The 23,902-nt window shown below is 56.8% G+C and overlaps 1 protein-coding gene across 3 annotated transcripts; it reads right to left on the bottom strand.

The window, feature by feature from the left end:
• Positions 1 to 893: 893 nt before the first annotated feature.
• MLLT6 (MLLT6, PHD finger containing) lies at positions 894 to 23,623 on the bottom strand. Of its 3 annotated transcripts, none has more exons than XM_024235089.3 (20): positions 23,154 to 23,623; positions 21,866 to 21,945; positions 21,356 to 21,410; positions 21,024 to 21,133; positions 19,617 to 19,720; positions 19,319 to 19,412; positions 16,882 to 17,049; positions 16,104 to 16,202; positions 13,066 to 13,282; positions 11,912 to 12,526; positions 11,278 to 11,459; positions 10,938 to 11,046; positions 9,314 to 9,380; positions 9,002 to 9,147; positions 8,334 to 8,531; positions 8,156 to 8,244; positions 6,684 to 7,033; positions 6,145 to 6,235; positions 3,929 to 4,285; positions 894 to 3,346 (listed from the first exon to the last, which is right to left on the bottom strand). In XM_024235089.3, the coding sequence occupies exons 1-20, from the start codon at positions 23,260 to 23,262 to the stop codon at positions 3,305 to 3,307; spliced, it is 3,282 nt and encodes a 1,093-aa protein (XP_024090857.1). In that variant the 5' UTR covers positions 23,263 to 23,623; the 3' UTR covers positions 894 to 3,304. The 3 variants fall into 3 exon arrangements, with proteins under 3 accessions (XP_024090857.1, XP_024090858.1, XP_054402311.1); XM_024235090.3 differs by having other exon boundaries at positions 16,882 to 17,046; positions 23,154 to 23,564; XM_054546336.2 differs by lacking the exons at positions 21,024 to 21,133; positions 21,866 to 21,945; positions 23,154 to 23,623 and having other exon boundaries at positions 21,356 to 21,416.
• Positions 23,624 to 23,902: the final 279 nt, after the last annotated feature.

Genomic DNA, 23,902 nt, shown 5'->3' with positions numbered 1-23,902 from the left:
ATTGTCCATGGAGAGGATCCACCAGCTCTGAGCTAAGACAGTCAGTGCCATATAGACACCCTCCCACCCCGGGCACAGCCCTGCACTCACACCGTGTGTCACACACACAGGGACAGCCAGCCAGCCATGTGGAGACCATGCCGTGGGACAGGGGAACCAAGGGCCAGGAGGCCACAGTCCTGACGGCTGGTCCCGGCCCTGTCACTGAGCCCCTTCTAGGCTTGGAGCTGTCATCTGTGATGGGAGAAGCTGGCTGAAATGACCCCTTAAAGACAGGTCCCTTCAGCGCTGGCATGCACCAGTTGTGATCCCACAGCAGGCACTGCCTCTATATGCACCCCCACTCACACCTCCTCACTGAGGGTGGGAACACCTGACTCCACATGCTCACCCACTCACACCTCCTCACTGAGGGTGGGAACACACGAAGCTCTGCTCTCATGCGTTTCCAAACTCTGCTTCCGCTCTGCAAACCACATCCTTCCCCTCCCCACAAAGAGATCTACAAATCTGGGTCCCTTCCCACCCTCCACCATCCAAATTCACGCTCAAAAAAGGGACTGAGGTTAGGAGAGGGTGAGATCGTTACAGCCATCCCCCTGCGTTGGTATTCTGCTCCTCCTGAAGCTTTCGAGACCTTTCCTGTTGAAGCTCCCTGAGAAGGAAATGCCACTACCTCTCTCACGAGGGACAGGGGGAAGAGGAGAAGAGGGCTGCACCCGTTCATACCCAGCCTGGGCCCTGTCTTCAAATCTAACCTAACCGCCACAGTAGCCCAGTCTGGGGAATGCAAGCGGCTTGGGAAAGTTGGAGAACAGACACTTGGAGATGAGAACCCCAGGCTTTGGGTTGGGTTGAGGGAGGGAAGAAGTGTTCTGGGTGGGGGTGGGGGGTGGGGTGTCTTGGTTTCAATGCACAGAATCACCTGGACCTCTCACTCTTCAACATGGCAACCTCGGGGTAGACTTCCCTTCCCATCCAGACAAAAGTTAAGTTTCGCTCTAAGTGGGCCAGCCTCGGGCAAGGGCGTGGGTGTGAATGAGCAACTCTTCTAAGAATCTCTGAAGGTTACTTTTCTTTTTTTTCTTTTTTGAGACAGAGTCTCACTCTCTCACACAGGCTGGAGTGCAATGGCACAATCTCGGCTCACTGCAGCCTCAGCCTCCCGGGTTCAAGCAATTCTCGTGCCTTAGCCTCCCAAGTAGCTGGGATTACAGGCACGTGCCACCACGCCCGGCTAATTTTTATATTTTTGATAGAGACGGGGTTTCACCATGTTGGCCAGGCTGGTCTTGAACTCCTGACCTTAGGTGATCCGCCCGCCTCAGCCTCCCAAAGTGTTGGGATTACAAGCATGAGCCACCGCGCCTGGCCTGAAGGTTACTTTTCTTTTCAGTGGTTTGGGGCAGGGAGTTACACAGCTTAATAGATTAAGATGAATAAAATGCTGAATTCTATCATTTCTTTCTAACATATTTAGCATTAATAAAAAGTGAGTATTTCTGAGGTCATCACAACTGCCTCCCCCTCCCCCAAGCCCTTGCAAGTGCCTAAGAAATTGCCTTTGAAGGATTCCCACCCCCCTCCATTATCAGCTCCCTAACATCTTACAAAGTCTTATCAACAGGAATATTAATATTATTTTCAGTATCAGAAAAAAAAAAACAGTTGAGCAGCACAGGCAAAAATATATCTGCACTACGTTTCTGTCGTTGCCAAAAATATACACATCTTCTTTTCTTTATTAAAAAAAAACAAAAAAAAAAAAACCCAACAACAAAAACCCAAACAGAAACACACACAGAAAAATCCACACATGCAAAGAGACTGACAAGGCCGGAGCCTGGGGAAGCTGGAAACCCCTACCCTGGGCTCCAACCCCAGTGCAACTGAAACAGGGACAACAGGCTTCGCCTTGCCTCTCGCCTCTCTCCTGACTGTCCACTCAGCCTCTGTGCCAAGGGCCTGGGCAGGCAGGGACTCTCTGAAGGTGAGAATTGCCCACTCTACCCTGGGGAAATAGCTGGTGGGTGAGGGGACAGTTGTTAGTCAGCTTAGTGACTCCCCTGGTTGGTGGGGGTGGGGTGCAGGAGGCAAGCTGGCTAATTCTGAGAGGGAGGCTTTTGCTAAAAGCAGTGGCATGTCCCCCCACCTTACGCCCTCCCCCAAGCCCTGGGGCTCCCTTTGTGCCAGAGAAGAAGGAGGAAGCTATCAGTGGGGTAGGGGGCCCTAAGGGGGCCCTGAGACCATGTGGGGTCAGGGGAGGAAAGGCAGGACATTACCCTGATTCAAAGCCCCGTGCCCCCAGTGACTCTCCAATATTGGAGTACTGCTCTGATGTTTGTTAACCATTCATGCCCCCAGAGAGGGACCAAAGTTGGTGAGGTGGGGAGGGTGCAAATAAGAGCTGGGAGGTCCCCTCTCTGGCGCTGCTTCATCTGACCACTGCGCCTATCCCTGCCCTTGGCTGCCCTGGGTCCAGGGGGAGAGAGACAGGCAGACAGACACATACACACACACACACACACACACAGGCACGCACACACACACTCACACACTGAGTCGGGCAGCTCCATCTCCCCACCCTCGGCACTCCTAAGTCCAATAGTGCAAACAAAGGGCGGGGCATCAAGGAAGGCCGGAGCCTCCCTGCACCTGCCCTCTCCTCCCCATCACGGGGCCCCAAGAGGTTGAGGAGGCTGGGGCTGAGTGTGATGCTCTCCTGCCCCTTCTCCAGCCCCCAACATCTGTGGGCTTTTACAAGCTCAGCTTGTGCCCTGCGCTGGGGGGAGGGATGGCGAGAAAAAGTCCAAGGGGTCCCTTCTGCCATCTGCCCGAGCTGGGAAGAAACTGCAGGTAAAGTGGGTCCAGCCCTTCTTCCATAAAAGATTTCCCCGCAGGGACAGGCCCAGGGCCTCTCCCTCCACTTCTCCCCATTTAAGTGCTGATCCATTTCATGCGACAGGTCCAACCGACCCCCTACTTCTGCCATGGCCCACTCTGCTCTCGGGGGGAACCTTCAAAACATTTGCTGGGGGTGGACCTCCTAGGCGGGCTTGCAGACTGTCCTTCCTCTGAGCCTCACAAAGCGGACAGTGCGGAAAGGGAAGGGGGCCAGATGGAGGGGGCTCCCCTCTCAGTCTCAGTCCTCGACACCAGGAGCTCCCCACACTCCCTGGACCTCAGCACAGGCTCTGGGTCAAGGCTCTCCAGGGTCTGGGCGCAGGCGCCTGCTCCAGGCTAGGACCCCTCAGGCCAGGATCTGTTCCCTCCACTTGGGGGGTCATGAGGGGTAAGGGTGGATTTAGCCTTTTTCCTGGTTGGCTGAGGCTCCTTTGTCAGCGGTCTGGAAAGACAGGGAGGGAGGCCGGGGGTGTGGAAAGTGTCAGGTCCTAACCCCCAGATAAGAACAGCTTCCTGGGCCAAGAAAGCTGCTGTGGGGTGCTGAAACGGGGCCAATGGAAGCCTCTGGCCTGGGCTCTGAGGGGTGCGCACCAGAGCCGATGTGCAGGGGTGTGAAACCACCCTGCAGAAGAGCACCGGGCTGCGTGGGCATGTGCGAGCTAAGGCCGTGTGCCCTCAGGAGAGGGAGAGAGGGCCTTTCTGACATTGGCCTACCCAGAGGGTCATCTTTTTCTAATTGGTCAGCTGAGAAACAAAATGGCTTTTTCTAATTGGTCCTCCCGGAGGAAGGCTGTTTTCTAATTGGTCCTTTTCCTCTGAGCCCATGCTCAGATGGGATCTTTCTTGGCCCTGCAGGAGGGCACCCATGTGCAAGCAGAGGCCCTGGGGTCTGAGGCAGGGTACTTTGCTGACCTAGGGGTTGCTTCCTTCCCCCTGCTGAGGTACCTGATGATAAGCCTTCTGACAATCCATCTCTACCCATCCCTCAGAGGGGAGGCAGGAAGGCCCCGGGCCCCTTACTCACCCCTCCCTTGGGGCCACCGCCACTGCCGTCTGCTCCCGACAGGCTGAGGAAGGGGTTGGTCTGGGCAGTGAGGACTGGGGGTCCGCCTGCTGCTGCCACTGCTGCAGCTGCAGCTGCTGCGGCCATGAGACTTGTGTTGTTGCCAAGCGAGGGAGCCACTAGGGCTCCAGCGGGCAGCAGGGGTGGAGCAGACGCTGTGGGCAGCAGGCCAGGGGTACCCGCAGACAGCAGCGGGGTGGAGCTTCCTGCCAGCAGGCTGGCCATGGGCAGCTGGGAGCCCCCAGCCATCTGCAGGCGCTGCAGCTCCCGTTTCTGCTGGATCTGCTGGATCATCTGGTAGACAACAGTCTGGTGTTCCTGCAAGGGGGCCAGACTGCTTGTTGGCCAACAGTCTCGGGGGTCTCTTCCCTGCTGCCTGCCTGCCCTGCCTGGCCAGGCCCCACCCCATCACACTGGAACTAGGAGGCAAGAGGACTGTGAGACAGTCAAGGTACTGTCTCGCATTTCCCACTTAGCCTCGGTCTCCCCATCTAGACAAGAAAATGGTTGCATGCCATTGGTATTTGCCAGCTGCAGCACTGCCGGCCAACAGCAGGGTATTTAATATCTCTGGCCCTGCCCACAGAATCACCCCTCAGCTCCTAAGACAACCACAGATGCCCCCAAGTTGAAAAACACTAAACTAGGTCAATAGTTTTCTTTTCTTTTCTTTTCTTTTTGTGAGACGGAGTCTTGCTCTATCACCCAGGTGGAGTACAGTGGTGCGATATTGGCTGACTGCAACCTCCACCTCCTTGGTTCAAGCGATTCTCCTGCCTCAGCCTCCCAGGTAGCTGGATTACAGGGGCCTGCCACCATATCCGGCTAATTTTTGTATTTTTAGTAGAGACGGGGTTTCGCCAAAACTATTGACTAGGTCAATAGTTTTCAATTCGCCGGACGCAGTGGCTCACGCCTATAATCCCAGCACTTTGGGAGGCTGAGGCCGGTGGATCACTTGAGGTCAGGAGTTCGAGACCAGCCTGGCCAACATGGTGAAACCCCATCTCTACTAAAGATACAAAAATTAGCTGGGCATGGTGGCATGCACCTGTAATCCCAGCTACTTGGGAGGCTGAGGCGAGAGAATCCCTTGAACCCGGGAGGCAGAGGTTGCAGTGAGCCAAGATCATGCCATTGCACTCCAGCCTGGGCAACAAGAGTGAAACTCTGTCTCAAAAAAAAAAAAAAAAAAAAAAAAAGTTTTCAATTTCCTTTCTCTTTTGTTTTATTTGCTTCTATCATTTAAGATTCATTTATTTTGCTTTGAATAGTCAAAGCATTCTTAATGTCCCAGAAACCAAAATAATATATCAAAGTTTACCTTAAGAACTTACTCCTCTTGCTCCCATCTGGTCCCTACAGGCAGCCAGCTGAATTGGTTTCCTGTCTAATATTTCTTTATATGAAAATGTTTATTTCTCTTATTTTTTTCAACTCCCTGTTTTGTTTTTGAGACAAGGTCTCATTCTGTCACCCAGGCTGGAGTGTATTGGCGCCATCTCAGCTCACTGCAGCCTCTACCTCCCCGGTTCAAGCGATTCTCCTGCCTCAGGCTCCCGAGTAGCTGGGACTGCAGGCATACACCACCACGCCCAGCTAATTTTTTGTAGAGACTCAGTTTCGCCAAGTTGCCCAGGCTGATCTCGAACTCCTGAGCTCAAGCGATCTGCCTGCCTCAGTCTCCCGTGCTTGGATTACAGACATGAGCCACCACGCCCGGCTGCTTCCCTCATTTTTAAAAAGTAAAACTCCTTTTCTCCAAAGGTAGTTTCAGCCAACCCAACAGGAGACAGACCCAAAGAAGCTGCTGTGGTTGAGGGTGGTGTCACCTGCACAGCCACTTAGACCCTGGAGTTTCCCCTGAATGCCTTTGGGGCTGGGACTGAAACGCTCAATAACTGAGGACTTGCTGCCTTCCAGAGTCTCTCACCAGGATGCGACCTGGGGCTATTACGGCAGCCCTTTCTCAATGCCCAGGGGACCCTGGGCATGATCTTATCCCCCTTACCTGCCATGGATGCTCCACAGGGCCCAGCCCCAGTCCCACAGGCCCAGCCTAGAGCTTCCCCTCCCTCTGCCTGCTCCTGCCCTCTCCTGGCTGGCCCTGATCTTCTGAGATGTGCCCTTCCAGGCAGACCAAAGGGCCCCTGAGGCAGGGAAGGGAGGGGCATTACCGGGGTCAGCTGCGGGGAGGCCAGAAGCTGCTGGAGTTGCTGGAGCTGCTGCTCTTGCTGCTGAAGGAGATGTCTCTGCTGCTCCGTAAGGCTGAGGTGGGGGGGGGGGGGCGGGGGGACAATACACAGATCATGGGGGAGGGCCAGGGAAACACTCCTGCTTCCAATCTCAAGCCCCCAGACTCCCTCAGACCCAGGGGAAGCAAGGCAGGGATGTGCGATCTTAGAGCACTGTGCTCATAGGGTGCAGCAGGAGGGATGCAGGTCTGATTTAGAAGAACTGTCCCAGAAGGAAATCCTAGAGTGTAGGACAGGAAGTCAACAATTCTTTTGTCCCTGGGGAGCTACCGTCCAGAGGACACACATGTCTAACAGTCTGTGGAGTCCCTAGAGGCCAAGAGGTGACTAGGATTATATACCCTGTGAGACCAGAGGCCATTTTTCCTTTTAGGGATTGTGGGTATTTTGGGGAAAATCCCTCCCTTCCCAGAGCCAGCCCCCCACCCTGTTCCCCTTCCCAGGGCTGAGCTCTCCCTCACCTGTTGAGACAGCCTGGCAGCTGCAGCGTGGGGGCCCCGCCAGCCTGGCTCAAGCTTGCGGGGTTGGGGGCAGCGGCCCCATTCAACCCCCCAAGGAGCCCATTGAGGGGCAGGCCCCCACTGCCTGCCAGCCCCCCCAACAGCCCCTCAGCCATGGGCATGGCCCCCAGCCCCGCTGCCCCGGGTGCCCGGCCCAACCCGTTCTGCGGCTGGGGCGGGAGTGGGGCAGGGGCCCCAGGCAGGGCCAGGGGCAGAGTGGCAGGGCTCTGCTGGAGCAGGGGCAGCGGTGGGGGCGTGCTGTGGAAGGACAGCGACGAGCTGCTGCGGCTCGGGCAGCCTGAGTGTGGGTCCTGGGGAGGGAGGGGGAAGGGAGGGGTCAGAGGACCAGCATGACTTTTCTGGCCCCTGGCCCAGCACCCACCAGCATTCTCACAGAGCACAGCAACCCCCACTTCACCCCCAGGCACCCTGGAAGAAGCAAGGTCCGGGGATGAGGGCTAAGAATCCAAATTGTCTTCACGAATCATGTTTCCTGACCCCTTCCTGGGAGCCCAGCGCCCCTCGTCATCCTCATTTAATAATGGACAGTGATGATGGTGGTGACCATCTGGTGAACCAGATTCTGGGCTGAGGGCTTGACCTGTGCTATCTCGCTATTCTCATTTTATGGGTGAAGCCATTGATTCTTGCACAGGTTAAGTAACTCTGCACGCAAAAGCACTACAGCTGAAGTGAAAGGCTCAGGTTCGAATCCTATGTCCACAATCCAATGGCTTGGGTGACCTTGGGTTCAACGTGTCTTAGTTTACTCACTCATAAGCTAGGGGGTAATAGTAGTACCTATTCCATAGGCTTACCATGAAGACTAAATGAATGCTTTAAAAAATCTTAGCATAGGGCATGACAAAGGGCAAGTGTGCAATTAATGCTGGTTATTATTATAACTGCCCAAGTCACACAGTTAATAAATGGCAGAGAGAGAACAAGAACCCAGTTTGTTGGATTCTAGTAATAACCACAACACAATAGCAACTGCTATTCCAACCGCCACCAGTTACACAGGAATTATTTTGTGTGAGGCGCTATAATAAACCCTTCACAAATACTTCTCAAAGAGGCCTTCCCTAACCACTTTCTATCCACAGAAGCAGCCCTCCCCCGTTCTCTCTCTCAGCCCTCAATTTCTCTCCACCCTAACATGTCTCCCAGTTTGTGATTACTCCTTCTTTGCTTGGGGTAGCCTATCTTCAGAAGCAGCGCTGTGCCGGTTTTGCTCACTGATTGCTTAGCCAATGCCTGGCACTAAGTGGGCACCTCATAAATATTACTTGATTAAGGGAGGACTGAATGGATCAATCAATTGCTCAGTCAGTCATTTCACTGCCCAGCCTCCAATAGCTGCGGGGAAGAGATGGGACCAGGAGAGCCTTGAGTCTCCCCCTCCTTCCTGCCCCGCTCCTCGTAGCGCCCACCTCAGAAGAAGTAGACAGCGAGTTGTCCAGGCCGAGGCTGCTCTTTCCCGGAGGGCTCTTGCTGGTGCTCAAGGAGTCGCTGCTGCCGGCTGTGGGAGGGATGTCACAGGCTGCAGTCAGGGCCACTCCGGACTTCAGGGCGGGGGCCTCTCTCCCGGGCTGGGCGGGATCCCCTCACCTTGGGGAGGCAGGCCATAGGGCCCAGGGACAGGGCCGTTGGCGGCAGGCAGGGCAGCAGGCAGGGCAGGGAAGGGCACAGAGAGCTGCACGTTGAGAATCTGCAGCCGCTCCTTTTTGGCCGTCAGGCTCAGGATCTGCTCTTGCAGCCGCTGGTTCTCCTTCTGCAGCGCGTGCAGCGCCTTCAGCATCTCCACGACTGCGGAGAGAGCGAGGAACCTGAGGGCGGGGCGAGGAGCGGCGGAGGCGGGACCGGGGGCGGGGCCTGGAGGCGAACCAGGGCTCAGCACTTAAAAAGGAGGTGCCATCCTAAGGAGGGACACAGGTGAGTTCTGAGAAGAGAGGCGGGACTTGGGGAGCCACAGGTGTGAAGACCTGGGGCGGAGCCTGAGGCTGGGGTCGAGGCCACAGGGGTCAGGAGAGAAGGGCGGAAGTTGTGGTTTGGTAAGGTCGGGGCCCGGAGGCCACGAGGGCCAAAGGTGGGGCGCTGAGGGCCCAGGGCCGGTAGTGTGGCCCGGCAGGGATGGGAGGTGAGGCTCGGGGTGGCCGAGAGTCAAGGCTGGGGCGGGGCCTAAGGGCGGAACCTTAAAGAAGCTTGGGGACCTCGGGGAGAAAGGTGACTGTTGGGGCCCTGGGGCAGTTGTCCCGACCGGCGCCACCCCTCCTCACTGTTGACGCCGGCCTCCCCGTCGCCCTGCTTCTCCAGAAGCTGCTCCATGTTAGTCGTCCCTGGGGCCGCCGGGTCTAACTGGCCGCCCCCACAGGGTGCAGAGGCTGTCTGGTCGAAGAGCGCGGGGAGGCTGCTGATGGGGGACCTGCGGCCAGAGGGAACCTGGGTTCAGTCGACCCGACCACTCCAGGCTCCTCTGGCCATTCCCCCGTATCCCCCAGGGGTTCCAGCCCGCGCTGGTCTCTCCGTCCCTCCTCCCTCGGGTGTCCCTCCTGCCCCCAGCCCCTCCTCCAGGCTGCCCCTTCCCTCACATGGAAGACAGACTCTCCTGAGGGGAGGTCCCCCGACACCGGAAGCTGCAGTCCTCCAGGTCTGGCTCTTGGAAGAAGGGAAGGCTGGGATCAGCGTGGAGGAGTGGTCGCTGCCTCAGGGTCCCCGCCACCGAGGTGGATATGGGATTGGGACCTCACCGCAGATCCCTTTCCCCAGGAATCCCCAACCCCAGACTGGCAGTTCAAGGCCAGCGCTGAGGGCCCTGGCTTGGAAACCCTGCCCCTGGGAGGCAAACCCCGAGCATCTGCTCTCTTCCTCCTCTGGGCTGAGGGCTCCACTGTCTGGCTTCTTTCAGATCCACCGCCCAATTCCTTTCCTGGGATCTTCAGAGTTATAGAAATTTGAGGTCAAGACAGACCTGGATTGAACTTAAACCTGACATCAACTTTTGTGACCTTGGGCTCCTAACCAGCCTCTCTGAAGTGACTGTTATTAAGATTAAAAGAAAGTAATAGATGTGAAGTGTTTACCTGAAGGGTTTAGCTGGCATGTAGCAAGCCCTTAATGACTGCAGCTATTATCATAATTAGCTCTGTATGACTTTTTACATTCATCAGATCCCTAATCAGAAGGCAAAACTAAAACTCCTCCTTGGGCCACAGAATCCTGATCTGAGTTTTAACAAATATATCACCCTACTCTTTCGTTCTTAAACGTGGAATCATATTTGTCCCCTTTAAGGCTTACCTGAGTCGGCAGCCTGGCTGTAGGCCCCGCCTCCCAGCCTGACAGGTGGTCTCCCTGCACCAATCAGCTTCCTGGGGCTGGGCTGACTCTCCAGGGAGAGGGCGGGGAGCTTGTGACCCGCCCCCTTAACTCGTAAATACCCGGAGAGGTTGAGACCTCCGTAAGCGCTGATCTCAAGGACGCACTACGAAGCCAAGGGGGTGAAAGCACTGGGCTTGGAGTCAGGAGAACAGAATCTGAGCTTTAGGTCTGCCATTTCCTGCCTTGAGGAAGTCTTCCATCTCTGCCTTTTTCTTCTGTGAGATGGAGCAGTAACTGCCCTGCCCTGCCTTCTCGCTGGGTTCTAACGTGAAAGTGTACCCTGGTTTGCTGTGTGTGTGGATTTTTTTTTTTTTTTTTTAAGAGACAGGTTCTCCCTATGTTGCCCAGGCTAGTCTCCTGAGTAGCTGGGATTACAGACGGGAGCCACCGCGCTGGGATTTTGTTTGTTTTGAGAAGGAGTTTTGCTCTTATCGCCCAGGCTGGAGTGCAATGGCGCGATCTCGGCTCACTGCAACCTCCGCCTCCCAGGTTCAAGCAATTCTCCTGCCTCGGCCTCCTGAGTAGCTGGGATTACAGGCGCCCACCACCACGCCCAGCTAATTTTTGTATTTTTAGTAGAGACGGGGGTTTCACCATGTTGGCCAGGCTAGTCTCGAACTCCTGATCTCAGGTGATCCACCCGCCTCGGCCTCCCAAAGTGCTGGGATTACAGGCATGAGCCACCACACCCGACCTGTTTGTTTTTGCAGGGAGGGCAATGGCCAGAGGGAGGGGGCAGCCAGAAAGTTCTCCCATTCTTTCTGGGGTCCCATGCAGGTGATGGGTGTCAGACCTTTAGGAAGAAAGGGGAGAGGGGGTCAGATATTCACATACCTGTGTGGCTGCTCTCAGCTTGGGCGAGGAGGGGATTAACGGCACCCATGGGGGTTCCAAAGATGTGGGTAGAAGGGAGGCTAAAGGTAGAGCCAGCCAGAGAAAACACCTAAGGGAGGGAGGTAGAATCCCCTGGCGGTTATTCTTGGATCTAGAGCACAACTGTGTGTACCCGGGTGAAGGGGGCTGGGTGTGCTGGGGAGCAGAGGGGACCAGAGCCCGGAGGGAGGTCTGATCGCAACTCAGCCCAGTTGCTCCAATTCCCATGGAAGGCTGGGGTCATCTGTCAGTCTGTCCCCAACCTGCCCAGGAAAGGAGGAGCCCAGGAGCCAGGTCTCACCTGAGTGGTGGAGATAGAAGCAGAAGAGGAGGGGAGGGTGCTGGTGAATGGGGAGCGGCTGAGGCGGGGCAGGGCCGAGGTCCCTGGGGGCCCCAGGAGGCTGGAGGAGAGAGGGGTGCTGCAGACAGCCCGCAGCATCCCACCACTGTGGGAGATGGGGTCCTTATTACTGGTGTAGATGCCTGCAGGCACAAGGACAGAGGGAAGCACGTGGTTACCCTCCACCCCAGACTCCTGCTCAGCCAGGTGGCTGTGACAGCCCCTCCCTAGCTCGAGTGCTCCCTGGGATCTGGCTACATGCCCCAGTCTAACCCTCTTGCTGCAAAGATGTCACTTCCTGCCTGGGTGACATCTGCTTGCTGCGCCTGCTTGTTAAACTGCCCTGCCAAGGACTAGGGAATTCCTAGCTTTTCTAATCTCCCTCCCAAAACTTGGTAAAACCTTCTGACAATCTGCCCCCAATCCTTTTCACTCCAGGCATGCAGAGGGGGATGTCCTGAAGGTGACTGTCTCCTCCATGCTCTATCTTTTGGAGCAGTATCCATCCCATTTCCTTCTAAGTGCATGTGTAAGCTCTGTTCCTCACTAGACTGGCTGGGCCCTGAAATGCCCTCTGTCCCCAGGGGTCACTAACCTGCCCCTAGTAAGGGGGACTCCAGGCTCAGGCTGGGCAAGCTCCCAGAAGGCCCAAAGGTTCGGGAGGCCAGACCTCCCAGGCCGGAGCTGACCAGGGAACCTCCAGAGAAGGGTGAGGCAGCAGTGGCGGTAAAGCCAGCCAGCTGGGCACTGGGCAAGGATGGGGCAGCTGGGCCCCCAGTGCCTTCCTTGTTCCGGCTGCCCTTGGGACGGCCTGGCCCATGGCGGCTCCTCTTGCTGGCTTTGTGCTTCTTCTCCTTCAGGCCTGTCTCAGGGGTCTCATCAGCAGGCACAGGGGTGGCACTCAGTGCGGGCATCCGTTTGTGGGTGCCTGCCGAGGCCCCAGACCCCGTGACGTGGGGAGACTTATAGTCCCCAGGGGAGGGCGCCCGGGCCCGGCCTGAGCTGGAGGTGGTGGTGGAGAAGCGCATGATGGGCCCAAAGCCAGAGAAGACCACCTTCTGCTCAAAAAGGTCAGCCTTGGGGGGCTCGGGGGCTGAGGGAGAAGGAGGGGCTGAAGGGGCAGGGGCTGTGGGCTTGGAGTACTTGTCCTCCTCTGGCTGCTCCAGCTTGGGGAATGCAGAGAAGTCAGGGGAGCTCTGCAGGGACGAGACTGTGCACAGAGGGAAAACGGTTACAGCTGGACCCCAGATCCCCGCACTCCCTCCCACTCCCGCGTGTACTGGTGGGAGAGAGCTCTGGTCCACGAATGGGGATGCCTGGTTTCCTGTCTCAGCTCTGCCACTGTCTGTGTCCTGGGATGAGTACCCCCGACCCCTCCAGCTTTCCCACCTGCAATATAACGGGGGAAAGTAACTCGCACCCTACTGGCCTCACCAGATGACTGTAGCGATTCTAGGACATAATGTTAACAGGGGTTCTTGCAAAATTGTACCTTGCAGCGCAAATGTAAGGGATAAGGAATACTGTTATGAGGTTGGTGGGGTGGCCCCTGAAGGGGAGAGGAGAAGAGTTCTGGTTCAAGAAGGAAGGGTTTAGGGGCAGGTTTGGAGAGGAGGGGATTCCCCATCTTTATCCTGAACCAATGGAAAAGTAAATGAGATGCAAAACCAATATGCAAAGTCCCTTGCCAGAAAAGCTCAGGACAAAAGGCTGTCCCTGCTCCCAGCTTCCTCCCGGATGCCCACTCACCTGCAGGCTGGAAGGGCCCCCCGGAGGAGGAGGAAGAGGAGGAGGAAGAGGAGGAGGCGGAGGTAAAACTGCTCACACCTTTCCCACTGCTCAGTTTCTTCCCTTTATGACTCAGGCTATGGCTGGAAGACTTTTTCCCCTTTGAGTCCCTGCTGCTCTCAGAGGTCTCCTGCGTGCTGGCCTCGTGGTGGGAGGAAGAGGAAGCCGAGGAGGAGACCTGAAGGAGAGGAGAGAGGAAGGTTCAACACCAGCTGCCTGGGCCTGTGCTGATCCTGATGTGGGAGTGAAGCAGGAGGGCACAGGACCTCGCTCAACTGGGAGAGCCCACAGCTAGTTTCATGAAGGACTTCCGGGCAGGGAGTGGCCGGGAGCTCCTAGACCAGGGATATGGGGAGGCAGCTGTGGCACTCTTGGGTGTAAGGCAGAGGGGAATTCATTGAACCCAAGAAGGTGTCTGTCTTTCACCTTAGGCAGGGAAGATGGAAGCTGAGAGGGAGATGGAAACAGTCCCAGAGTCTGAAGAGATTTACTCATTGGTCCATTCATTCATTGAATACTTAGGACGCCTAAGAAGGCTGGACCTATGCTGGAAGTGGCAAGGCAGAGAAGAGGACCCACAGGAGAATGGGCTTCTCTGGTGCCATCCTGGAGCCCTCCAGCTACTACCCCAAACTTCAGCCCCCTGGCTTTCCACGCATTCTCTGACCACCCCATGCTCTTCCTAGACAACCTGAGATTGCACACACTAAGCGTTTGCCAGGGCAGCCTATCCTTACTCTTCCTGGGAAATTTCTCATCCTTTAAAATCCAGCTTAGAAGTCCCCCTTCCCTGAAGCCTCCCTAAATACTTCAGGTTGAACAAGACATTCTGTCCCCTTATTTCCAGAGAACTGTGCACACATGACCACATGTCAACAGCTGCCACTCTGCACTGAAATGTTCTGTCCTATCTGAGGCACCAGAAACCAAAGAGAGCGGCAGGGTGGTGGTTGAAGGAGCGTGGGCTCTAAGTCGGGCAGAGCAAGGATGAGCCTGGTGGGCTCTGCCCTTCACCACCATGTTTTTGTTTTTTCTTAATTTATTTTTGAGATGGAGTTTCACTCTTGTTGCACAGGCTGGAGTGCAATGGTGCGATCTCGGCTCACTGCAACCTTCAATCACCTCCCATGTTCAAGTGATTCTCCTGCCTCAGCCTCCCAAGTAGCTGGGATTACAGGCACCAGCCACCACACCCGGCTAATTTTGTGTATTTTTAATAGAGGCAGGGTTTCACCATGTTGGCCAGGCTGATCTTGAACCCCTGACCTCAGGTAATCCACCTGCCTCGGACTCCCAAAGTGCTGGGACTACAGGCGTGAGCCACCGTGCCTGGCCTCACCGCCATGTTATACTGTGCAAAGTCTCAGCGTTGATGAGTGTCAGTGTCTTTACAGGGAGCACTATGCATATGTGGTGAGTTGGAAGCAGCATGATGCCAGATACATGGTATAGGGTCAATAAATGATGAGATGTCCAATGGCAGCAGCTGCAGAGACAGTGCTGTGGGCAGGTGAAGAGCACAAGCCTTCAAGCTAGACTGCATTGGAATCTCAGCTCTACCACTTTACTAGCTGTGTGCTTTTAGGCAAATTACTTAACCTCCCTGTGCCCCATCGTCTTCATATATTAAATGGGGTTCGTAAATTTCCAACCTAATTGGATTATTTTGAGTATTAAATGGACTAATCTCCATATGCCCTTCCATCTCCTGGTTCTAGAACACAGCCTGGCATGCTGTGCATTGGTTCGTGCTTCAGGCTGCTGCCAGGGAAGGCCCTTTTCCTCCTAGTAGCGACCAGGTATTCAGTTAATCGTGCTGAACAGATAAATGCTGAATGCAGGCTGGACCGGAAACGAGAGCCACCCTGCACTGCCCCTCCCGGGCGGAGTCCTGGTCTCTGTCTTCCTCTTTGTTCTTTTCAACAGCTGGAGTTCTGAAGGGAGCCAGATGTGGTTCTGAGAGCAAGGGAAGAGGGGCTGGGGGGAAGGGTAGCCGAAGTGCTGGGGCGAGTGGAGGGGGATGGGCAGAGTTCTCTGGCATGTCCAAGGGACATCCAGTTACTGGAAAAACTCCCAGATCCCTGGCCATTTCTTGCCACCTGCCTGCAGGCCCCTGGAAAGGTCAGAGGGCATGAATGACAAGCTCTCCAGGTGAGCCCTGGGAAGCAGGGGAGAGGTTTACTGGGGCAGTTGCCACAGCAACATCACCCTGGAAACCTGATACCTGAACCTCCTGCTAAGGTGCCCGGAGCTCTGCCAACCGTCTGAGGTGGGGTGGAGGTGAATGGGCAATAATGGTGACAGGAGGTAGCAGTTTCTCCATCTCCCCCAACCCTCCCAGGTTCTCCTCCCATGGGGAGGGCAGGTTGTAGGGAGCAGGGAGGGCTGTTCCAGCTTGGATTAGTAATTCCCTGGCCTAGGGTAGGGCCTGCCTATGGCTCATCCAGATGTTGCCCATTTCTGGAGACAGGCCTGACATACCATGCCCTGCTGGGAATGGTGGGATGAGTGGGAGTTTCGGGATACTGTCCAGGGGCCTGCCCCCCATGCCACCTTGGTCACAACTTTCAGCCCCTCCAACCTGCACGGAGTGGGATTTGGGTTGGGTGACAAGTTTTGGGTGTCCTCCTGATGGGGCACAGGGGACGTCCTCTACCGATCTCTGGGGACACGGGCCCTAGAACTTGAAGAGCAGGCCTGAGTGCCGTCCCCCACTCTCTGCAGACAAGAGCCCAGGGCTGAGGCCCTCTGGACAGAGGCAGATGGGAGTATCTGGCAGCCAGCACCCCAAACCCCCAATCCCATGGTTGGTCAGTGATTGGTGGCCCCTTCTAGGCTGGAAGAAGGAGTAGAGGGTATGGGGTGGGAGGGGAGTGGCATTAACTTGAAGTTGTGGGGAGGGTGCCCAGGTCCCTGGCTCACCAACCTCTCGCCCCCGCCTCCCTCCCTCTGCCACCCCAGACCCACACACCATCCCTCCTGAAGGTGGGCAGTAGTACCTTGTCAGCAGTGGGGACCACAGGCGGGGTGAGGATGCTGGGGGGTGACTCAGGCCGCTTCTTGTGCTTCTGCTTAAGGCGTTCTTTGTCCTTTCGACTCTGGAGAGGGAGAGGTGACTAGATATTGTGCTGGGGGGCTGTCTGGGCGAGGACAAACATGACATGTGGGTGTGGGGAGCTGACACCCTCTCAGGGATGGGGTTTTGTGGGCACCATCTCTCCCTGAGGAGGGCTGGATAATGGGCTGGGCAGGAGCAATTCAGGCAAGTTCCTATGAGAGCCAACAGCCCTTCCCCCGGCCCCGCCTGCTAAAAATAGCCTGTCCCATTATCACGCCAGTGCTACAGAGCACCACGCGCGCGAACACACACACCTGCAAGGGTGTCCACCTGGGACACAGCTGCACAGAGGGACAGGAGCAGGGCACGCTGTGCTATGTGGCGCGAGGGAACGCAGGCATGAGCACTTACACACTAGGCGGCACATGGCTGGACTGCAGAGACGTGTGCAACGTGCAGAGCCATGTGTCTGGGGCTTGGGGGACACTGTGATGTCATGGGGAGGACCCAGAGGAACCACTAACACAGCCACAGGGAAGCCAAGCTCCCACCTCACCTCCCCCGTTTCACTTCAGCCCCCTCCTGCCCTCAGTGGCCTCAGAGGAAGGAAGAAGGCAGGGCCAAGACCTTAAGGGCACCTCATGATGGCTTCTTGAGCCATGTTTGTGAGTCTCCGAGTCCCTGTGCGGGAGTGATGGCAGGTGGGGGAGGGCTTCTACCTTCTTCTGGCCCCTCTCATGGTGGGTGGGGTGCTTCTCCTGCTGCGTGGATGGTGAGGCTGACCGGCTTCTCCTCCCAGAGATGAAACCACTGCCACCTCCCCCCATGCTGCCGCCTCCTCCTCCAGCGCTTCCTCCGCCTCCCCCGCTGCTGTGCCGGGATGTCTTCTGGGGGAGAGATTTGAGAGAAATTGCAAACCCTCCTCTCACGGGCTTAGGGAACGCTTCCAGAAGGTTAGAGGATCCTGATCCTGGGGGTCAGCCCCATGTGCCCCGTCTGTCACTAAGAGGACCTCATGTCCTCTATGATGCTCTGCTCAGCAGAAGGGCGTTCCCCAGCCTGAAAATCCTAGAGCATTCCAGCTGGCTCGTCCAATGTGCAGAGTCAACCACTGAGGCCCAGAAGAGGCAAGGATGCGTCTGGGCCCCAGCAAGGCCCAGGTGGAGGTGAGACTGGGGCCCGGGTCTTTCATTCTCTCCATGGTGCCCTCCTGGCTGACTGAGCCACGGCCCGTTTCTACCTCCTTCCCTGGAGCAGAGGGCGTGCAGGGGACCCTCGTGGGGAGTCTGTGCTCCCCTGCACTCCATATCCAATCCTCCCTCCAGACACTTGGCTCAGCTATCACCCCCTTCTCCTTTTTCCTGGCCCCTCCCCTCCACCAAACACAGTGGTTCCTCCTGTCCCAAAGGATATGCTGCCCTTAACTTGAAGAAAGGGGGGAAGTTAAACATCAACACAACCCAAACAACCCACATGCTGCGTCTCCTCCCAGCCAGGGCCTGCCTCCCCCATCCCCTTCACTACAGACCCAGCCTGATGGCTCCACCCTCCCCGGGGTTACAGCTGCTCCCTCTAAGGTCACCAGCTACCTCCCAACTGCCAAACCCAAGGGCTAATTTCAGGCCTTATCTGACCAGTGGGCAGCTCCCCAGTGTTGGACACAGCTCCTACCTGCAGAGCCCCATACCCTGCAAGGCCCCCTCTTTTGTGGCCCACCTGATCTATCCTTGTGGACAACCTGGGATTACAGCCCCAGCCTTATAAGCCTGGAGCTGCCACTACACCCTGCCCAGGAGTCTGACATCCACCAAATCTAAATGTCTCCACATGGTGCCTCCTGCAAACCAAACCAAGCTCACTACCTTGTCCTAAGTTATCATCAAACCCTGAAACCAAGGTGACCATGTAACTTATGATCCAAACCTGGACACTTTCAAAAATGAAACAGGGGAACTAATAATTACACCAGGACAACAGGTATAAACTGGGACTGTCTGGCGCAAATCAGGACATGTGTTCCCCCTACAGAAGCCAGCTGTACCCCTTGTTCATGGCACCCCCAGGTATTCAAGCTCCATTTACCCAGTGTCTAGAGCCTAGATCCTAAATGTCACCCCCAACTCCTACTTCTCAGCCACTCCCACGATTAGGCAAGTCTCCCTAGAAATGGTTCTAGCATTCAGCCTTACCCCTCCATCCCCCTTCTTGCAGCTGTCTCCCGGCCACCAGCCTCAGCCCTTCTGATCTAGCCTCACAGCGGCTGCCAGGGTAATCTTCCTAAAAAACAAATCTGATCATGTTACTCTCCTGCTTACAGGCCTGACAAGCCTGTGGCTCGGGGGTAGATCCAAGCTGCAGCCAACTGCTCCAGAATACCTCACAGCTTCTGGGACACACAAGTCTCTCCACAAACACAGACACAGAGTAGCACCCTTTCCAGCCTCCCCCTGGACCCCTGAAGCCTGGCGCAGAGGCAAGCCCAGCTCGGGCCCTGCTTTCTCACTTCATCTCCTGCCTCTTCCCCACCAAACACCCCATTCTCCCGCCGCTCACCCATGCCCTTCCTCATCTCAGGACTTTGTCCACGCTAGTCCCTCTGCCTGGGACTCGTTTCTCTGTTTGGCAGGCTCCTGAGGGCTTTTCAAATTAGGCTGCCCGTTCTAAATCCCATCTACCAGCTGCAAGATAAGTTATATGACCTCAGTGAGCCTTAGTTTACTCACCTGTAAAATGTGGAAAATATAGCACACCTAGTTCTTAGGGTTGGTGGGGGGACCACACAAAATAACACATGGCAGGAACTTTGTCCTAAGGCGGAGGCATAGTAAATGCTGCCTCCCACACAAATGTTGGTTCTTACTTTGATTTCCACCTCCACTCAGCTTAAATGCTACCTCTTCCTTGAAGCCTCCTAGACTCTGACAGGCAGGGTCTGAGCTTTGTCTTTTGGGACAGACTGCTTGGTCCAGCTCTGATCCACACACCTGAAGCTGTACTTTATTCCTCATCGAATGAAGAGCTCCTCTTGGGCAGGGACTGGTTTTTTTCCCTCTCTGTCCTCCTAGCACCAGGCACTGGCCTGGCCCAGAGCCCATGCCCTCTAACCATCTCACCACAGCTGACTGACCCGCTCATGCGCTGGCTGCCGGGACTCACCATCTTGCTGAAGTGGTATTTGCAGTAGCCGCAGTACTTGACGTTGTCCACCTCCAGCACTTCTTCCTCACACAGCAAGCCTGCCATTTGGGCACTAACCAGAGAGGGCAGCCTGAGACGGCTGAGGCCACAGATCAGATGAGCCCCCTTCCTCCCACCCTCCCAGCCCCCTGCTGAGGCGAAGCCAAGACCATCCAAAGCATTGCCACCACCATCAAAGGGACAGCAGCTAGGATGAGCCTGATCAGTGGCCATCCAGGACAAACCCAGGGGGCGGGGGGTGGGACGGGGGTCTCACCAGGTGACGTGGAAAGCTTGTCGACATCCATGGCGGTTACAGGTCATGCAGGCTCCCGAGGCCGCCTTGCTCTCCCGGCCCTGCTCCTCGCAGATGTAACAGGTCTGCAGGACACAGTGCAATCGTCCCCTCCTCCAGGGAGCCCCTGTTCTACTGATGGTCCTTAGGCCACCCCCTCCATTCCATTTGCTCTCTACAGTCTTAGATCAGTGCTATCCCACAGAACTGTCTGCAGTGATGAAAACGCTCTACGGTCTGCGCCGTCCAAGACAAATGCCACCCGTCACATGGGCTATAAGCACTTGAACTACGCCTAGCGTGACTGAGGAACTAGATTCTAAATTGTATTTAATTTTTGTTTATTTTTATTTATTTATTTATTTGAGACGGAGTCTCCCTGTCGCCCAGGTTGGAGTGCAGTGGCACGATCTCGGCTCACTGCAACCTCCTCTGCCTCCTGGGTTCAAGGGATTCTCCTGCCTCAGCCTCCCGAGTAGCTGGGACTGCAGGTGCCCGCCACCATGCCCAGCTAATTTTTGTATTTTTCTAGAGATGGGGTCTCATCATGTTGGCCAGGCTGGTCTCAAACTCCTGACCTCAGGTGATCCACCCCCCTCAGCCTCCCAAAGTGCTGGGATTACAGGTGTGAGCCACCACACCCGGCCTGCTTTTAATTTTGATTAATTTATGTAGCCACGTGTGGCTGACGGCTACTATGCTGGGTAGCACAGTCCTTGGATGGTGAGCTCTGAAAGGCCAAGGCCTTTGTCTGTCTTGCTCACTAGGGAGCTTATGCCCACCTCTGTGCCTCTGCCCAGGCTTTCTTCTGCCTGGAACCTGGGGGCCCTCACCCTCCTGGAAGCTGGCTCCTTCTCATGCCCCAGGTCTCAGCCTAAATGTCTCCTTCCTTTACCATCTGGTCTAAAGTAAGCCCCCACCAGGTCTTTATTTTAGTGTCTTATTTTCTTCACAGCATTTATCACAAATTGCATTTACTTTGCCTTTTTACTGATATTTATAGTCTTTGCATGCAAGAACTTGCGTTCCATTGAGCGGGCAGCACACCTGTCTTGATCAGCACCAAACAGCGTGTGCCACCTACCTTGCACCAGGTCTGGCACATAGTAGGCACTTAATAAAATGTATCCAGCGAATGAATGAATGAAGTACCTGCAAAGGTCTACCCTCTGGCAGAACTACTGCAGGGGAGCCTACTATTTCACCTGAGTGCCAGAGCATGAGTGTGTCTGTCAACAGAAGGGTGGTTCACTGGTAGGTACCTACCCACCTCCCAAGTTCCCTTTCAGTGCTGGTTGGACAGAATCAAATGACACTGGATAAAGAGAGCGCTGGAGGAACCCATGGATGGGAGGGAACTGGTAGGGGACACGGCGGGGGGCCGCTGACCTTGTTGAAGCGATCATGAGGCACGTACTGCAGCACGATGGGCTCCATGGTGAGCACGTTGGCAAATTGCACCTCGGGGATGTAGAGGGCACACACCACATGTGCCCAGCCTGGGGCAGTGTGGGGGTGGCCTCAGCTGCATATGGCAAGCTGGAGACTCCACCCCTTATGACCCCATGCTGCAGACTGTTCCCTCCTCCACAGCCTTCCCATCAGATTCCAGCGCCAGCCAGGGAAAGGAAACCCGGCCTCCACCCCAACCCAGTCCATTCCTGCCTTCCCAGACCCTGCTCAGGGGGCCTTGCTGACCTCAGCAGACGAGCCCACCTCACCTCCATTATCAGTCCTCTTCAATGCCCCGTCTTTGTGTGGGCACAGCTCACACCTCTGCCAATGCAAGAGTGCACAGGGGTTGGGGGATCTGCTGAGCTGGGCCCTCCCTGAACACGTTCAAGGGGTCCCAGGCTGAAATGCTAAGCTCTAGGGTGGATGGATGGGGCTACAGTGGAAACAGGATTGGCCGTGAGTTGGTAACTGTTGAAAATGAGGAAGGGGACATGAGATTCATTATAGTTTTCCCTCTACTTTCATATGAGTAGGAAACTTCCCATAATAAAAAAGTTCAAACAGACAAAAACCAAAGCCCCATGCCTGAGGTGGGGCAGAGGGAGGGATGAGCGTGAGGCAGAGATGGGGTTGGAGGTAGGTGTGCAGGAAACAGGAAGTCTGTGTGACAGAGTTAATCCCACCCCAGCCTCGGCATCAGAGTCCCCTAGCTCAACCTGAGACGCTCAGGTGTGTGGGAGGGGCAGGGGAGTGGAGAGGGGCAGTCTGGAACTCACCACCCTGGCTGCTCGCTCCTGAGATTCACATTTCCGGCAGAACCAGGGTCCCGTTGGCACCTGAACGATGCCATAGCAAGCTGAGGATGGGGAGGACAGTCGCTGAGCAAAGCTGTCAGCCAGTGGCTTTTTCCCAGGGTAACTGGGGGAAGGCGGTGACTCCAAAGGACTAGAGCCAGTTCCAGCAGTGGGGGCTGCTCCCCAGTCTAGGGGTCACTCACTCAACAGCAGGACTGCCCAACCGCACAACACCAGCCTTCAACCACACAATTAAGCACTTCAAACAAGGCGGGAAGTCTGAGTCTTTGACCTTAAACTTCTAGAAGATCCTCCCCCCCACGCCCTTTCTGGACTTGTTTCCCAGCTCCTTCCCCGGACCAGCCATCAGCATCAAGAATAGAGAAAACCAGAGGGGACAACAGTCACGACCGTCAAACACGTTTTGTTGTTGTGGGCGGGGGGATTTCTTAAAGGGCCAGTGAGGGACGAGGCGGAGAAGTAGGGGGTCTAGGGACCTCATCTTCTACCTCTAAGTATCACAGAGTCAGGTTAAAAGTCAAGGCTGAGGGCAGGTGCGGTGCTGGGAACCGAGAGGAGCGTGGCGGGAAGAGCCCCGGGCCACAGCATTCAGGGATGTCCCAGGAAGGGGGGCCCGGCTGCCTGTGCCAGGCAGGCGGGAGATGCCAGCCTGCGCCCTCGGCAAGATTCCTCAAGGAGTTAACTCCCGAACCATGTGCTGCTGGGGGAAACTCCAAGCCTCCCTCTTCTCGATTCCGGCCCCCTGCACAACCTCTCTCCTATCCTTAGCTCTTCCCCGGCGGATTTTAGGAGTCCCTTCTCCCCTGGGACCCTTCTCTTCCCTTTCCAAGTCCGCTCCTCCCATTATCCGGAAGCGAGGGGGGATGACGCCCCCCCCTTGACCTCTTCCTCCCGGAGCCGGGACCAAAATAACCGGGCGGGAGGGGACACCTCGCAGGTAAACATTCCCCGGGCAGCCCCGACACCGGCGGTGTGGGGCGTGGGGAGTTCACTCATTGCTCCCTAGACTCTCCCCAAACTCCCTCAACTTAGGGTGGGGGGCGCGGAACTGGAACAATAGGCAAGAAAACAATGCCTGACCCGGTCTTCCAGGACCGGGCGGGGGGAGCTCCCCCTACGCCTCCCTTCCCTTCAGGTGGGGTGGGGGAGGGGCGCGCGAGCCCCAGGAGGTCTCCGGAGGGCGCGGCCGGGGGCGCCCCGCGCACGCCGCCCCCGGGGTCCCGCCGCCCCCCGCGGGCCACCCCCGTACCTTGGTGGACGGCCACGCTGCACGCGTGCCCATCGCAGTAGACCAGCGGGTTCTCGGCCCAGCCCCTCTCGTCCGAACATACGCAGCAGCCTCCTACCATCTCCTTCATACTCCCATAAGCTCCCTCCGGGGCTGGGGCGGGGGGCCGGCCGGCGGGGGTCGGGGGTCAGGGGGGAGGGAGGGAGCGGGGGGCCGCGCGCCTCCTCGCCCCCTCCTCCTCTTCCTCCGCCGCCGCCGCTTCTTTTCTTTGCCTCCTCCTTCCTCCTCCTCCGCGTCCTCCTCCTCCTCCTCCTCGCTCGCTCTGTCTGGCCGCCCCCCCCGCCGTGCTCTCGCCCTCATGCCCCGACGGGCCCCCCCCACAACAATGAGACTCGCACGCCGGGCTCGCCCCCTCCGCGCCGCTCGCCCGGCTCCTAGGGCCGCCCCGCCGCCGCGTAGCCCGGGCCCGGCGGGGGAGGCGCCGAGTGGCACATCGCGGGCGCCCGCCCGCCCCGCGCCGCCCCGCGCCACCCGCTCACGCGCCGCCCCCCCGGCCCCCCTGCCCGGCCGCGGCAGCCATGGCCGCGCGCCTCCGCTCGCTCGCTCCCGGCCCGCCCGCCGCCAGCCGCCGGGTAAAGTCTTAGGTTCAGGGAACAAAGCCTGGCTTGGTAGGGAGCTTTTCGCTCTTTCGCTCCTTGCTGCTTTGCCTGCTTTCTTTTTCGTTTTACGGCTCTGGGTCGTCGCTCCCGAGCCCTCCCTCTGCCCGCCCT

The sequence above is a fragment of the Pongo abelii genome, chromosome 19 (genome assembly GCF_028885655.2).
Source record: "Pongo abelii isolate AG06213 chromosome 19, NHGRI_mPonAbe1-v2.0_pri, whole genome shotgun sequence".
Taxonomy (NCBI): domain Eukaryota; kingdom Metazoa; phylum Chordata; class Mammalia; order Primates; family Hominidae; genus Pongo; species Pongo abelii.
This window is presented reverse-complemented; position numbering and strand designations above follow the sequence as displayed.